At 64.3% G+C, this 15,031-nt stretch overlaps 2 gene segments (V, D, J or C); both read right to left on the minus strand.

The window, feature by feature from the left end:
• Positions 1-364: 364 nt before the first annotated feature.
• Positions 365-9,823, minus strand: LOC136143281 (immunoglobulin heavy constant delta-like). The segment is given in 7 exon segments: positions 365-435; positions 2,878-3,207; positions 3,396-3,719; positions 5,603-5,686; positions 5,854-6,230; positions 9,049-9,175; positions 9,775-9,823. Coding segments are annotated over 7 exon segments (1,362 nt in total).
• The window catches only part of LOC136143277 (immunoglobulin heavy constant mu-like), an 84,773-nt gene continuing 79,422 nt past the window's right edge, over positions 9,681-15,031 (minus strand). The window contains 6 exon segments of the C gene segment in view: positions 9,681-9,847; positions 9,932-10,047; positions 12,145-12,477; positions 12,640-12,957; positions 13,220-13,552; positions 13,620-13,946. Coding sequence covers positions 9,839-9,847; positions 9,932-10,047; positions 12,145-12,477; positions 12,640-12,957; positions 13,220-13,552; positions 13,620-13,946 — 1,436 coding nt within the window.

Consider the following 15,031-nt stretch of genomic DNA (forward strand, 5'->3'; position numbering starts at 1 on the left):
AAAGAGCTTAAGCCGAGGGGTGACATGATTGGCATTGCTTTCAGTTCCCACATCTGGGTCACCTGTGGGTCTAATTCTATTTGCTAGTTTAAAATCTTGATTACGGGTGAAGGTTTTCGCTCATTTGCATGCCTAGGAGATTTTGATTGCATGTTGGACATTGTGCACAGACAGACAGTGAGCCTGAAGTAGATGATACATGTGTATTTTCCATGAAGTGGGCGCACACTCTCCTCTGTTGGGAAGGGAGGATGAGGGGCTCATTGTTTTCACCAGGAGTTGAGCTGGGCTGGGTAGCAGGATCGTTGGCTCCTGGGTCTGAATGTTTGGGTGGGGTCAGGTCCCTCCAGTGGGGCTTTGGGATCTAAGCCTCGTCCAAGGCTGGAGATCTCTTGCCTTGCTCTGCTCCCAGACACTGCTCACTCAGCAGAAGTCCTGGGTGGGGGGATCAGCGGGTGGGGGGGATTTGTCTGGGGCTCATCTGTATTCCCACTCCCCAGGCCAGCCCACACAGACGCTACATCTCGGCAGATTCCCTCGCGTCCCTCTCCTCTCATGGATGCCCAGGCCTCTCTGTCCACCTGTCTGGGATGAGGATAAAGTGGCCAACAGCCTCTTCTGGCCTAGGGATCTAGGTCAGTTGGACACTGAGTCCTCAGCTCTTCAGAGGCTTTAAATAAACCTGATTTTTACTGTCTATTCGATGTTGTCCTGTTACCGCATGAGTGACCATCTCACTAGCTTCTACATCCTAAGCGGAAGCAGAACCTCGATGGATGTTTAAAGGTCACCTTGGCTGCTGAGTGAAGGATGGGCTGTGGAGGGGGCGACGCTGGCAGCGAGACCAGCAGGGAGCGCGGAGGTCTGGGGTGGGGTCAACAGAGAGAGGCGTGAGGACTCGAGGTATTCAGGAGTTGGGGGGCTGCCTGGCTGCGAGGGTGGCAGAGGGCCGAGGTCCCTTGGCTTCACTTTGGCGGATGGGACGCATGGCTGAGGAGTGCTGGGGCCGCAGAGCAGGCCAGGAGGGAGAGGCGAGGCACCCCGTGGGAGGCAGCGTTCCAGCTGCCGTTTTGTAACAATAACGAGGACCACAGGTGCTGGCCTATGCTGAGCATGCTGCAAGCCTCCCCTCCTTTGGGGAGAGGCGGACGGAGGTGGGCTGACCCTAGAGCGTAGGGGCATGGCGTGGCCTACGGATGGAGGACCGGGGGGACCCTGGCGGTCCTTGGAGGAAAGCAGCAGGACCCGTCGAGGCAGCAAGCCACAACTCGGGGGGCATGCAGCTGGCCCAGCGAAGAGAGAGGCTGCAATCCAAGCTGTGCAGGGGCTGAGGAGAGGCGGCCGAGGCTGCCTTAAGCAGGAAGCCGTCCTGGCTGCCCTCCACTGGTCGGGAGGAGGGGTCGGGGCAGGGAAGGCCCAGCTGCCTGCCGTCTCGGACCCGGGGTGGGATGGTGCGGGCTGCGGCCTCCTGGACGAGGCCTTTCTTCCCCTCACTCCCAGGGGGCCCTGCGGACTGACCAGGCCTCCTGCCGCCTCTGCCACCCACCCTGTCTCCAGAGTGTGTGGCCCTGGCGGGTGGACATATTTCTGGCCCCTGTGGGAGGTGTGGGTCAAGGCTCTGAAGGTGGCCGGTCCAGGGTCTCCTGGGACACGAGACCACGGAGAGCCTGCGCTGTGCCTGGGGGCCCGTCTGCCCAGGGGAAGAGAGAGGGGCAGGGGCAGGAGGCCATTTCAGTGACCCAGGAGCAGACAGGCCCGAGGGGCGTGAGCCGTGACAGGTGGCCCAGCACAGACGGCGCCTGGATGGGGAGGGGCAGTGCTGTGAATCGGGCTGTGCCCCAGGCGGGCACTTCAGGAGGACACCTGCTGGGGCACAGGTAGGCGGGCCGGGGGTGCAGCCGCTCTCCGGGGGACCCTGCAGGGCCAGCGGGGGCACTGCTGCCAGGCCCGTCTGTGTGAGGGCTGCTGTCCGGGCGTCTCCTCCACTCCGAGGGGTGCCCATGGTGAGGGCCAGGGCCGTAGGCAAGGTCCCGACCCCAGTAGAGCAGGAGCCTTCCTGTCCCCCTCGCCTTGCCGACTCGGGCCCCCCAGCTGCCGACACCTTCCTCTGCCTGGCTCCCGTCGGGTGGCCTGGGGCCTGGGCCCCCTGCTACAGCTCCAGCTGGGCTGTGTGTGCTGCTGCCTGCCCGGCCCAGGGTGCCCACCACTGTCCCGTGGGGCTGGGCTGGGTAGGGAGGGGGCGCCGGTCTGGGTGCTGCCCTCTGACGGGGCGGCAGTGGGGGCCTGGCAGGATGCCCCAGAGGGGAGCGTGAGCCCTGGGCCCCCACCACAGCCTCTTCTCTGGCGCTGTCTGTCCACTCTTCTCCTCTGAGTGGCGTGTGGTCAGGGCCTGCCGTGGGTGTGTGCCGGTCTGACTCCCTTGGGTGCCCTAACCCAGCCCCCGCTTCCGGGCATATCTGGCTTCCCAGGTGCTGACCGTGCTCCCGGATGGGCGGAGGTCTTGGGGGCTAGGGAGGCTTGGATGCCCCCAGGGGGGCCGCTGTCTGGGGTGATCACCCTCACACCCAGCCCAGGGGAGGCCCTGCTCTGCACCCAGAGGCGGGTGCACCTTGGAGGGAGATGGCTGCTCCTCAGGGACTGGGGTGGGGGGGCCCACCTCCCACCCTTCGTGGGCCAGCACATGGTGTGTGGACACGGGCCCGGGCCCGATGGGGCAGCTTCCAGGGCACCCAGAGCCCCCAGGGCAGGGAGGCGTGCACTCCAGACGTGCAGCAGCCTGGTCCCCGCTGCCCGGCTCCTCCAGGGCTGCCCCTCCGCCCCTGGCCCAGCGTCTGCCACCGGCTCGGATGGAAGCCCCCAGCCCGCGTGACTCACCACCAGTGTCCAGGTTCCAGCTGGCGCTGAGCAGCGTCCGGGAGGCCTCGTGTCTGACCACACAGGTGTAGGTGGCAGCCACACGGCCCGGGAAGGCGGGGACGCGCAGGACGCTCCAGGTGCGGAACGAGGAGTTCCCAGGCTGGGCTGCGGGGCGCGCTGTGGCGGACCAAGAAGGGTCCACCTCGCGCTGCCCCTCCAGCCAGGCGAGGAGGACGCCCAGCGGTGAGAAGTGGGACACCTCGCACAGGAGCCAGGTGGCTGCCTCGGCAGCAGGCAGTGGACTGGGCGCCGTCAGGACGCGGACGGCAGGCTTGCTGGGCGCCAAGGCCTCTGTAGCGAGAAGCCTGGTCACGCTTTGGGCCGGGGGCATCGGGAGAAGCCAGGCGGCCAGGGGACGATGGGCCCCACCCCCCGGGGTCCCCTGGTGGAAGGAGGTGGCCAGGGGCGCTGCCGGCTGTGGTGTGGGGCGCAGGGGGCCCGCGGCTGCCCTGTCTCCCCGGCCTGGGAGCTGCCCTCACCGTGTTCTTTCTGTGCCACCAGAGTCACCGGGGACTGCAGGCCAGGGCCACTCAGCGTGCAGGTGACGGGTGTCCCATTGACCCACAAGGCCCTGGACAGGGCCAGGTGGCTGCTCTGGCTCCAGGACCCGTTGGTGTGCTCTTTGGGCTCCTCCTCCGTGTGCCCGCTCTGGGGCTGCCCAGCCACCTCCCAGGACAAGCGGGCCGCCTGCAGGTCGCCTCCCACCGCCAGGCAGGTGAAGTTGGCCTGAGCCTGGAGCCACAGGCCCTGCAGGGGAGGGCGCAGCAGGTAGACCCTGGGGGGCTGGGTGTGGTTCCGGCACTCTGCAGGGGACAGGGACAGGTTGGCGAGGGTGCGTGGTGGTCCCTGGCGCAGTGGATGCGAGCGGGGTCGAGGGGTGGCCAGCGGCTCCTGGTGTCTTTAGTCACCGCCCAGCCCCAGGCCTGCCCTCTCCCCAGAGCCACCGGCCCTTGCTGCTTTCAGAAGGGCAGTGGGCCGGTGACCTCCCGTTGCCCACAGCCGGGCTGGGGTCTCACTTGCAGGCAGGCTCTCTCGGCCGCTGAAAGTTCTCCACCCTTCTCCCCCCCCACACTTGGTTGCCCCAGGGACTGACCTCTGCAGGGGTCCTTTGGATTTTCTGGCATCCGGGCTTCTGTCTGGGTGCGACTGGTGGACAGCACTGTGCGGGAATGGGGTGAGTCAGGGTCTCCTCCCAGCTCCACAGACGGCTGGCGCTGTGGCCTGCCCGCACTGCCGGCCCCCTTCCCGCCCTCTGGGGGTCGTCTCCATCAGCCCTCCCCGAGTACACCTCCAGGCTCTGGTGGGACCCTGGCTGTCTGCTGCTGGTCACGAGTACCTGTGCTCAGTGCTCAAGGACCGTCCCCAAGACAGCCACCTCGACAGTTTAGGGTGATGGTGACCAGTAAGTTATTGGGCCATAAATTGCGACAGCCCAGGGGTCAGCCAACTTTTCTGTCAAGGGCCAGAGAGCAAATATCTTTAGGCTTTACAGCTGCACGGGGTTTCTGTCTGTCCTCTTGCCCTCCTCCTCCTGGTCCATCCCTCTAGAACTGGAAAGGCCAGTCCTAGGCTGTAGAGATCAGGCTTTGGGCCGCATCTGGCCTGTGGGCCGTGCGAGAGCCGGGCAGCGTCTGGGTCAGGGGGCCCTCCCTTTTCGGAGGGCTTGGCTCGTGCGGTCAGCACACCTTAGGCCCCAGGTGGGTCATCTTCCATGGGAGGGCAGTCCGGCCCCAGAACAGGAGGGCCCAGCCTGTCCTCTTGAAGCTCCGCCCTCTACCTGCCAAGGCTGCCAGGTGGATGGTCCGGCTGCAGGAATCACGGCTGGGGCTGAGTGCTGACACACGCTGGGAGGGTTGTGGATGTGCACAGCCCTGCCGCGGTGACCTTCTCATCTGGAGGACTGAACTATCTCCTGATTCCCCACGCCCTGTGTGCCCAACCAGGCCACCCCGAGCCTGGGAGACACGCACGGCGGGAGCAGATTCTGCCCTGGGGTGTGAGCTTCTTGACCAATGAGCTGGGCAGGGCCCCCACGGAGATGCCACAGCGGGTCGCGGCTGCTGTCCTCTGCTTGGAGCTTCACTAGCACTCCAGAGGGCTGGCGAGGGGGCTGCCATTCTCTGTGTGACCAGCACACCTCCAGTGGTTTCTGCCCTTCTCAGAGCGAGGACACGCTTCCCAGGGTGGCAGACAGGGTGAGGTGTGACCCTGGGCCCCAGCCGGGCTCCCAGCACTCAGAGAGCCTGGAGCCAGGTGGAACTGGGGGTGAGGTCGGCTTTCGCCGGCTGCCACGGCTCCCCGGCCCTGTGGGTGGCACCCTGCTTCTGTGAGGGTCTCGGGGCTCAGTTCCATACTCCTGGCTGCCTTGGGAACGTGTGCCCGCATGAGGCTCCACAGCGAGCTCACGGTCAGCGGGTCTGCTGGGCCAGGTGAGCCTGGAGCTGGCCTGTGGACTCTCCCTCTCACAGTGCCCCTCACGTTGTGACCTGACCACATTCATGAGGGGCTGATGGCCACACGGGGACCTGAGGTGGCCTCTGCAGTAGGTGCCCCTCAGGTCAGTACCGACTTCCTGGCTCAGGCTGTGACTTAAGGACTCATGGGAGAAGTCATGGAGGGCTGCCAGAGGGAGGCAGCTGGAGGCCGGGCAGGCAGGTGGGGGTGTGCGTGAGCGGGGGCTGCTGACCTGCGATCCTTGGAGTGGTTAGGGTGAAGTCCTTTGACTGGGACGCCACAGAGGACACCAAGCGGTTTGGAGTCTGCTTCGATGCTGAAATCAGGGAAGCAGTGAGCAGGTGAGGGTCAGAGTGCAGTGTGTACCGGGGGAGGGGTCGCAAGGTGAACAGGAAGGGCAGGGGGTGGGGGGCGAGCAGGGTGATGTAGTGGGGACGCGCCTGGCCTGACCCTGCCCCCGGCCGCGGGAGGAGCCCGGCTCACCTCGGACAGGCACTTGCACGGACGGGTCGCCGTTGGGGTGCTTGACTCTGCACAGCAGGTGCTCTTCGGAGCCCTGGGGGATGCTTGAGAAAGGCAGGAGCACCTGGGAGGAGGCCGCGTACTTGCCCTCCCGCAGGACGGCCGGGAAGCTGTGGATGTTCAGGCTGCTGATGTCGGTGCTGTTACTGTAGCTCCAGGAGAAGCTGATGGAGCTGGGCAAGAAGTCCCGGGCCAGGCAGCCCAGGGCCAACGGGTTCTTATCAGACAGGAGGTTCGCGCAGGAGACCAGAGGGAAGAGAGTCGGGGCAGACGGGCTCCCTGAGGACCCGAGAGAGAAGACAAAAGAGAAAGGGGGCGTGAGAAGTGTCTCTCGTGCCCTGCCGGTAGGTCGGGGGTCCGGGCGGCCCCGCCTTCCCTCTGGGACAGTGGAGCCGGCGCGGCCTCACTGCCCCTGGCTCAGCCACACTGGGCCCAGCCTCGGGGTCTGGGGTCGGAGGGAGGGTCTGAAGGTCATTGGTGAGGATGATGCAGACTCAGCTCCACCGACCCTCAGCACAAGCAGGTCACTGAGGTCGGCCCAGAGCAGCCAGGACGGCCCAGCGTGACTCCCAGGGCTCAGCTGAGGTTAAACCCTCCCAAAGCAGCTCGTCCAAGTCGAGCCAGCCCAGCCAGTCCACTTCTGCGGGACCCTTCTCAGTCCCCCTTGGTTAGCCCAGCCCAGCTCAGCCCAGCTCAGCCCAGCGCAGCCCAGCTCAGCTCGGCCCAGACCAGCTCAGCCCAGTCCAGACCAGCTCAGCCCAGCTCAGCCCAGTTCAGCTCGGCCCAGCTCAGCCCCACTCACACCCGTTAAACCAGGCTCAGCTCAGTCCAATCCACCTCAGCTCAGCCCGGCTCAGCCCAGCCCAGTTCAGTCCAGTTCAGACCACCTCAGCACAGCCCAGCACAGCTCAGCTCAGCCCAGTTCAGCCCCACTCAGCCCCACTAAACCCGGCTCAGCTCAGTCCAATCCAGCTCAGCTCAGAAAGCCCGGTTCAGTCCGGTTTTGTCCAGCTCAGCTCAGGCCTGCTATGGGCAGCCCAGGGTAGCCCTGCAGAGTCCTGAAAGCCCAGTGGTTCTAGCCAGAAAGCACCAGACCCACTTGCCTCGGCTAAGGTACCCGGTCCAGGAATCCCGCACAGCTGGGCTGGGCCCGGGGTCAGGCCCCTTTGTGCCCCTTGCTCTCTCCTCTCCCCGGAGTCCCTGCCCTCCCCTTCCCACTGGGTACCCGATTCCTCCGTGCCTGCCCCGGGCCCGGCTGGCTTCGGCTCCCAGCAGTGTCAGCCACCACCTTCCTCGGCTACCTGGGATAATGCTTGCTGGCGACTTTACATCCCCTGAAGCATCTTGCAAGAGCCTAGGCGCATTTGCCATCATCAGAAGGACGGTCCCAGTCCCTCTGGAATGGGCAGCGTGGCTTCTCCGGGGAGAGGAGAGCCTCAGGGACGCTTCCCTCGGCGCCTTGGCCTTCCCGGGTACATGCCCGTGGCCCCAGTTCCTCTCACGCCCGAGTCTCAAATGAGTCCGACTTGACAAAATCCCCTCCAGGAAAAATCCTCGTTAACAATGACGGGAAACGCATTTTATGTGAATTGCCGCGCACAGTTGTGCTCTTTATCCCAAAGCTCTGCAGAAAGCGGAGGCTGCTTTCCAGTGCACAGCAACGATCTAAAACCCAGAGCCGCCTTTCCCGCTTAAGCGAGGACACGGTAAGGGGTGCCCTGGTGAGTGAAGCACCCGGACCCACACAGGCGATAGTCAAAGACTGATTCCCCTTCAAGGGAAAACAAAAACGTTTCATACAGATTTCCCGGAGCCGCAAATCTGGCAGCGCTGGCAGCCTTCCTCTTACCTTTCCAGGCTCCCGGTCACTGGCAAGTCCCGGGGAGTCTTTGGCCTGGAAGAATTCCTCCAAATCCCTTAAAAACGGCTGACTCACCACTAGCCCACTGGCCGGCGGCAGAAGCCAGGACTGCCATCCCCTGCTCCGGGCGGTCCCAGGAGACCCCCAGCCACGGCGGGCCTGGAGGCACCCGCTCTCGGACCCTCCACGGGAGCTCCTTCCACTAAGATGCTGGCTGGGCCGATGACTCAGAACAGAGACGGCCCTTCCAAAGCGTCCTGAGTCCTTCCGGACTCACACCCGCCTGCGTCTCCTCAATCCACCAACCAACATGGTTAACTGAAATAATTCATGACGAATGCACACATTTCACCTAAACTCTGTCCTGAGCTGGATACCTGCAAAGTGGTCTTGAAAAATACTGAAAGGAGGGCAACCGTATCAGAATACCAGAGTGTTTCCTAGTCACGAAGAGAAAATCGACCGGCTACAGACTGTGGGCACACTCATAGTGAAAACAGTGCTTCGGGGCATCGGAGGACGGTTTGGGATTAATTACCTTGAAGGAATACCCCATTAGAACATTATACGAATGCACTGATAAAATGCACCTAAGACTATTTACTTTCTTAAATATTTACTTTGAAAATGAATATAAACGAGCAGTTGATAAGCTAAAACTGAAATAGATCCAAATAGTTCAAATAGGAAATAGGAGCTGGCAACCCCAGGAGCACTGAACGGATCCTCTCACAGCCTCGGAAGGACCAGCCGTGCCGGCACCTTGATCTTACTTCCAGCCTCTAGGCTGTGAGAGAATGAACTTGTGTTGTTTAAGCCTGGCCTGTGGTTCTTTGTTGTGACAGCCCTCAGACACTCCTACAGGTGCTGTCCTGAGCTGTCAGCCCCGTGGCCTGCATAAGAATCCCCCCATTCCCACTGGGGGTGGCTGTGCTCTGTGGGACCCCTCGTTGAATGTCCCACAGCCTGACAGTGTGGGCTGCAAAGGGCACCGTTTAATCAGAAATATGCACCGGGAGCCCACTGCCAGGGGAAGGGTTTCTCTGGGGACCCGCGTCCACTGCCAGCTCTCTTAGGCAGTCGCCTCTTCAAGCCCCTGCCACCCCTGTGGGCCCCCAGCACCCTGAAATTGCCTCCCAGGGGAGATGGCTCCCAGACCACCCTCACCTGGGCCACCTCCTCTGGTCCCTGTGCCTCCTCTCCTATCCCACTGCCTGCTGCCACAGCTGGCCCGGACTTCTCTGCATCGCCTGGCTCAGCTCCCGTCTCCGAGTGTTAATCCCTGGCTTCCCTACCTCCTGCCAGCTGTCCCCCTTTCTGGGCCTTTCCTCTGTGTCTCTCCCGGCTGTTTCACCCGAGACCTCTGTGCCCGCTTCCAAGCTCCATCACTGTCTGCTGGGCAGTGGGTGAGGGCCCGCGCTCCTGCAGGGCACACAGCGGCTGCACACGTGCCGGGTGCCCCTCCTGAGTCCCACCCGCACACACCAGGCACTCCCAAGGTCGGACAAGCCCTCCTGTGGTTGGGCTTGCTAGGAACAGAGACAGAGTGACAAGGCCTCATGCGGGGCTCGTAGCGGCGTCCCCGCTGACGCACACAGGGGTCCCAGCTCAGGCTGCGCTGGGAGACCAGGCCGGGGGTCCTCTCCAGCTCAGCTGTCTTTCTTCCTCTGGACCAGCCCTGAGACCCAGCCTGGCACGTCCCCTATGGGCCTGGGAGGAGACGCACGGCCCTTTCCAAAGAGTCCTTTGGAATTGGGGTCAGCTCTCGAGATACACAGCACACAGGAGTGTGGCTTGAGAAAAACCCTTCACAAGGAAGCAGTATCACAAGATAAAATGTACACATTTATTTCAAGGCCACAAGCGAGACATTGCAAAGCAGGGCCGGGCGGAGCCCACGGCTGTGGGCTCCATGCTTGGCCACGGCATTTGGCCACATCGGGAGAAGCTGGTTTCTTAGAGCTCGAAGCTGGAGAGGGACACGGGGAAGATTTCAGTACAAGTGGACAAGCCACACAGACCCCCTGGCCCCAAGGCGGCTCCCCTCTCGTTCCGTCTCTGGTCCCCCATGTCCTTGGCTGGCCGTCACTTCACCTGCAGGCGACAGAGACCACGTGAGTGGGGGTGGGGGTCCCCGGGGGTCGTGTGCCACCCGCTCTTCACGGCCAGGCAGCCCACCTTGAACAGGGTGACCGTGGTGCTGTAGAAGAGGCCCAGGAGGAAGAGGACGATGAAGGTGGAGGCCATGGTGTTGAGGTTCTCGAAGCCTTCTTCCTCGGCGCTCACTTCGCCCTCTGCAGGAGACACGGCACAGTGGGTCAGCTTGGCCGTGGCGCCCGCAGGGCCCACCCTGTCTGCCCCTCGACCATGCGGCCACCGGGAGCGCTGGGGGCACGGCAGAAGCAGGCCGGCGGGCGGGAGGGCACGTGCACTTCCGCGCCAGCCCTGCTGTGGGGCTGGGAGCTCCCGGGCTTGCCAGGCGGGGTCTCGGGCAGGCACGGCAGGCCACTGACCACCCGATCCGGGCGGGCAGGTGCAGGGTGTGGCCCAAGCTGAGCAGAGAGGCGACCCCAAGCACCTTGTCCCAGGAGACCTGGGGTGGCAGAGAGCAAGACCGAGCAGCACAGTACGCACGGGGTGCGGCCTGTGCCAGGGCCAGTGGAGTGGCCCCTGGTGTCCTGGACTCCCCTGGAGGTCGTAGGGCCACTTGGGGCTGAGAGGCAGGGGGTGGGCCTCCTGTCCCCTGCGGTTTGGGGTGGGCCCCGCGGCCAGTGAGGACCAGCCCCGGGGGCAGATGGCTGTCTGTGCCGAGGGGCCTGTCCTTCCAGCCTCCCTCCCTCTCCTTCTTGGGGCCAATGGCACACGGGGGAGGCCGTGTGGGGCGCTGGCTGGCTTGTCTGCCCCACCAGCACTCAAGGCTGGGGGGCCAAGGGGCCAGACAGACCCTGAGCCCCCAGGGAGGGAGACATTAGGACGACAGGCGGAGGACATTCTGTGGGGTCTGCAGCCCCCGCACTGAGAGACCCTGGGGTCATCTGGGGCTCAGGCCCCTAAAGGGCCAGGAGCCCGGGAGGGTCGGGAGGCGGCCTGGAGGGGCGGTGGTGTGCTGGACCCAGGAGACCTGCTCGGCCCCCGCTTCCCTCCCTGCCCACCCGGCTCTGTGCCCACCATTTCCAGGCCAGTGTTTGCAGACAGGGCCCCTGCAGCTTCCTACTCCAAGGAGGCCCCTCCTGGGACAGCCTCTCGCTGCCTCTTCACAGGGGGAGGGGATGGGGGCGCTGCCGCCCTCACAAGGGCCTGGACCGGGAGAGGCACCCCTCCGGGGCATGGGCCCACGCCATCCTGAGGAACTGCAGCTGGCCGGGCCATGGTGGGCCTCAGAGCCCGCTACCCTGGGGCTGGGGACGGTGGCCATGGCAGGAGTCCAGGATGGGCCAGCCCGTGGGCACATCCCCAAGCTGAGACAGAAGGACAAGCAGAGCTTGGGCGCGACGCCCGGCAGCCAGAGTGGTGCAGGGGAACACCGCCGGAGGGGGCGGGCGCGTCTGCCAAAAGGCACCGAGTGGTGATGGCTGTGCGAGGGTCGGCATCTGTGTCCGTGTGTGCAAGCCTGTGCGTGTGCCGTGGTTCGTGAGTGTGCACGAGCATGAGTCCATCGGTGTGTGTGTGTCCATGTGTCTGTGTGTGCATGTCTCAGCGTGTCTGCATGCCCACGACTTGTCCACGAGCATGCAGGTGTGTCTGTGTGAGCGCCCATGTGCACGTGCCTATGTGCGTGCATGTGTGAGTGTGTGTGTACCTGTGTACCTGTGTGTGTCTGTGTGTCCACGTGTGCATAGTGTGTGTGTACCTGTGTACCTGTGTGTGTCCACGTGTGCATGTGTGTGTGTGCCCATGTCCATCACCTATGTGTCTGTGTCACATGCGCGTGTGTCTCTGCATGTGGCTGTGTGCGTGCATGCGCGTGCATGTGTTGCACACCCGTGTGCCCCCGGTGTGGCTGTAGAAGCAGCTAGAGGAGCAGTGAGTATAGGCTTGGCTTGCGGTGAGCATTCCGCAAGGGGCACCAGGGCTTCCAGGGGGGGTCGGAAGCCTGTGTGGAGGCGGGGCCGAGGGCGGTCTGCTGGGCGGGGGCAGCACAGCCATGGCCCCCGCGGGGAGAGCACTGCTCACTCACAGCCAGCGTCTTTTGAACGGATCTTTTATTTCTAATTTTTATAAAAGGCGACATCTCACCCACTGACACGGTTAGTTAGCACACACGCAGGCACACACACAGCGACGGCCACCCAGGGGCTCTGGTCCCGGCCTGCGCGGGCGGCCGGGTGGTCAGTAGCAGGTGCTGGCCGTGTCGGACATGACCAGTGACACGTTGTACAGGGTGGGTTTACCGGTGGACTTGTCCACGGTCCTCTCGGTCACCATGTGGGGCAGGGCCTCGTGGCCCACGACGCAGGTGTAGGTCTCCCCGCTGTTCCAGTCCTCTTCGCTCACCGTCAGGATGCTGTACACGAAGTAGAGGCCGGGGGCCTGGGGCTCGGGCGCCGGGGCACTGGTCACGTACTTGTCGGAGGACATGGGCTGCCCCTTCTGCAGCCACTGCACGAACACATCCGCGGGCGAGAAGCCCTTCACCAGGCAGGTGACGGAGGCGGACTCCCGCAGGCTCAGCTGTTCCCGCGTTGGTGGCAGCACGTACACGGACGGCATGTGCTTGGCGACCTCTGTGGGGGGAGACACGGTGGTGAGATCGGGTTGTGGGCGAGAGGGATCCATCCTGGACGGCGGGGAGCGCAGGGGCTCTCCTGGTCCCGCCTCGTTGTCCTCAGACCCCAGAAACCGTGGGAGAGCCCGGGGCGGAGGGAAGGAGGCCAGCGCAGGCTCACCTGTGGGCCTGGAGATGTCGCGCTTCAGTGGCGAGGGCAGGTCTGTGTGGGTCACCGTGCACGTGAACCTTTCTCCAGACTCCCATTCCTCTACGCAGACAGAGGCCTCACCCATGGCGCTGAATGTGCCATTGGCGTGGCTCTCGGAGACGTTGGTGTGGGTCTGCAGGGCCTCGCCATTCTGGCGGGTCCAGGAGATGCTCAGGCTCTCATAGGTGGTCAGGTCTGTGACCAGGCAGGAAAGCTTGGCTGACTTGGTGAGGAAGATGTCAGCGAAGGATGGGGGGATGGTGAAGATCCTGATGTGGGAGGTCGGGACTGGAGGTGGAAGAGAGTTGGTTGGAGTGAGATCAGGCAGAGGAACAGTGCAGCCCAAAGAGCAGGCGCCGAGTTGGCTGCATCCCTCGTGAACCCAGGGTCCCGCTGCAGGGGGACGGTGGGCCCCCAGCTGCCCCGAACACAGCCCCTCCCTGCCCTGGGCCGCTCTGGGAAGCCAAGGCTCAGGACGCTGCTGGCACGTCGGGAGCGGTGTATGCAGGCCTGTGTGAGGGTCCCCACCCAGCCCGGGGGCTGCACTCACGGGTGCCGCACACAGAGGACACGTTCTTCTGGAAGGTCCCCGTTTTGTGTTCCACCTCACAGGTGAACACGCTCTGGCTGAGCCACTGGCTCTCCGTGATTGTCAGCATGCTGTAGGTCCTGAAGGTCACGGACGAGGACTTTACAGTCTCCACTGGGCCTTGGCTGATGCCAGACACCACCTGCTTTCCGTCACGAAACCAGGAAAAGGAGATTTGCTTGGGGCTGAAGTCAGTGGCCTGGCAGATGAGCCTGGACGTGCGCTGGGGGTTGCCGGAGAAAGCGTCTCGGGGGGGCACGAAGATGCCCACGTTGGGTGCCTTAGGTTTCAGCACTTCTGCAGAGAAGGACAAGGCATCAGCTGCGCCTGGCCTGACCCCGCCCCCGGCTGCGGGAGGAGCCCGGCTCACCTGGGAAAGGCACTGGCACGGACGGGTCGCCATTGGGGTGCTTGACTCTGCACAGCAGGTGCTCTTCGGAGCCCTGGGGGATGCTTGAGAAAGGCAGGAGCACCTGGGAGGAGGCCACGTACTTGCCCTCCCGCAGGACGGCCGGGAAGCTGTGGATGTTCAGGCTGCTGATGTCTGTGCTGTTACTGTAGCTCCAGGAGAAGCTGATGGAGCTGGGCAAGAAGTCCCGGGCCAGGCAGCCCAGGGCCAACGGGTTCTCATCAGACAGGGGGTTCGCGCAGGAGACCAGAGGGAAGAGAGTCGGGGCAGACGGGCTCCCTGAGGACCCGAGAGAGAGGACAAAAGAGAAAGGGGGCGTGAGAAGTGTCTCTCGTGCCCTGCCGGTAGGTCGGGGGTCCGGGCGGCCCCGCCTTCCCTCTGGGACAGTGGAGCCGGCGCGGCCTCACTGCCCCTGGCTCAGCCACACTGGGCCCAGCCTCGGGGTCTGGGGTCGGAGGGAGGGTCTGAAGGTCATCGGTGAGGATGATGCAGACTCAGCTCCACCGACCCTCAGCACAAGCAGGTCACTGAGGTCGGCCCAGAGCAGCCAGGACGGCCCAGCGTGACTCCCAGGGCTCAGCTGAGGTTAAACCCTCCCAAAGCAGCTCGTCCAAGTCGAGCCAGCCCAGCCAGTCCACTTCTGCGGGACCCTTCTCAGTCCCCCTTGGTTAGCCCAGCCCAGCGCAGCCCAGCTCAGCTCAGCCCAGCTCAGCCCAGCCCAGCTCAGCCCAGCTCAGCCCAGCCCAGCTCAGCCCAGCACAGCCCAGCTCAGCCCAGCCCGGCTCAGCCCAGCCCAGCTCAGCCCATCCAGCCCATCCCAGCTCAGCCCAGCTCAGCCCATCCAGCCCATCCCAGCTCAGCCCAGCTCAGCCCGGCTCAGCCCAGCTCAGCTCAGCCCAGCTCAGCCCAGCCCAGCTCAGCCCAGCTCAGCCCAGCCCAGCTCAGCCCAGCTCAGCCCATCCAGCCCATCCCAGCTCAGCCCATCCAGCCCATCCCAGCTCAGCCCAGCTCAGCCCATCCAGCCCATCCCAGCTCAGCCCAACTCAGCCCATCCAGCCCATCCCAGCTCAGCCCAGCTCAGCCCATCCAGCCCATCCCAGCTCAGCCCAGCTCAGCCCGGCTCAGCCCAGCTCAGCTCAGCCCAGCTCAGCCCAGCCCAGCTCAGCCCAGCTCAGCCCAGCCCAGCTCAGCCCAGCACAGCCCAGCTCAGCCCAGCTCAGCCCATCCAGCCCATCCCAGCTCAGCCCAGCTCAGCCCATCCAGCCCATCCCAGCTCAGCCCAGCTCAGCCCGGCTCAGCCCAGCTCAGCTCAGCCCAGCTCAGCCCAGCCCAGCTCAGCCCAGCTCAGCCCAGCCCAGCTCAGC

Source organism: Phocoena phocoena, unplaced genomic scaffold, assembly GCF_963924675.1.
Source record: "Phocoena phocoena unplaced genomic scaffold, mPhoPho1.1 SCAFFOLD_227, whole genome shotgun sequence".
NCBI lineage: Eukaryota > Metazoa > Chordata > Mammalia > Artiodactyla > Phocoenidae > Phocoena > Phocoena phocoena.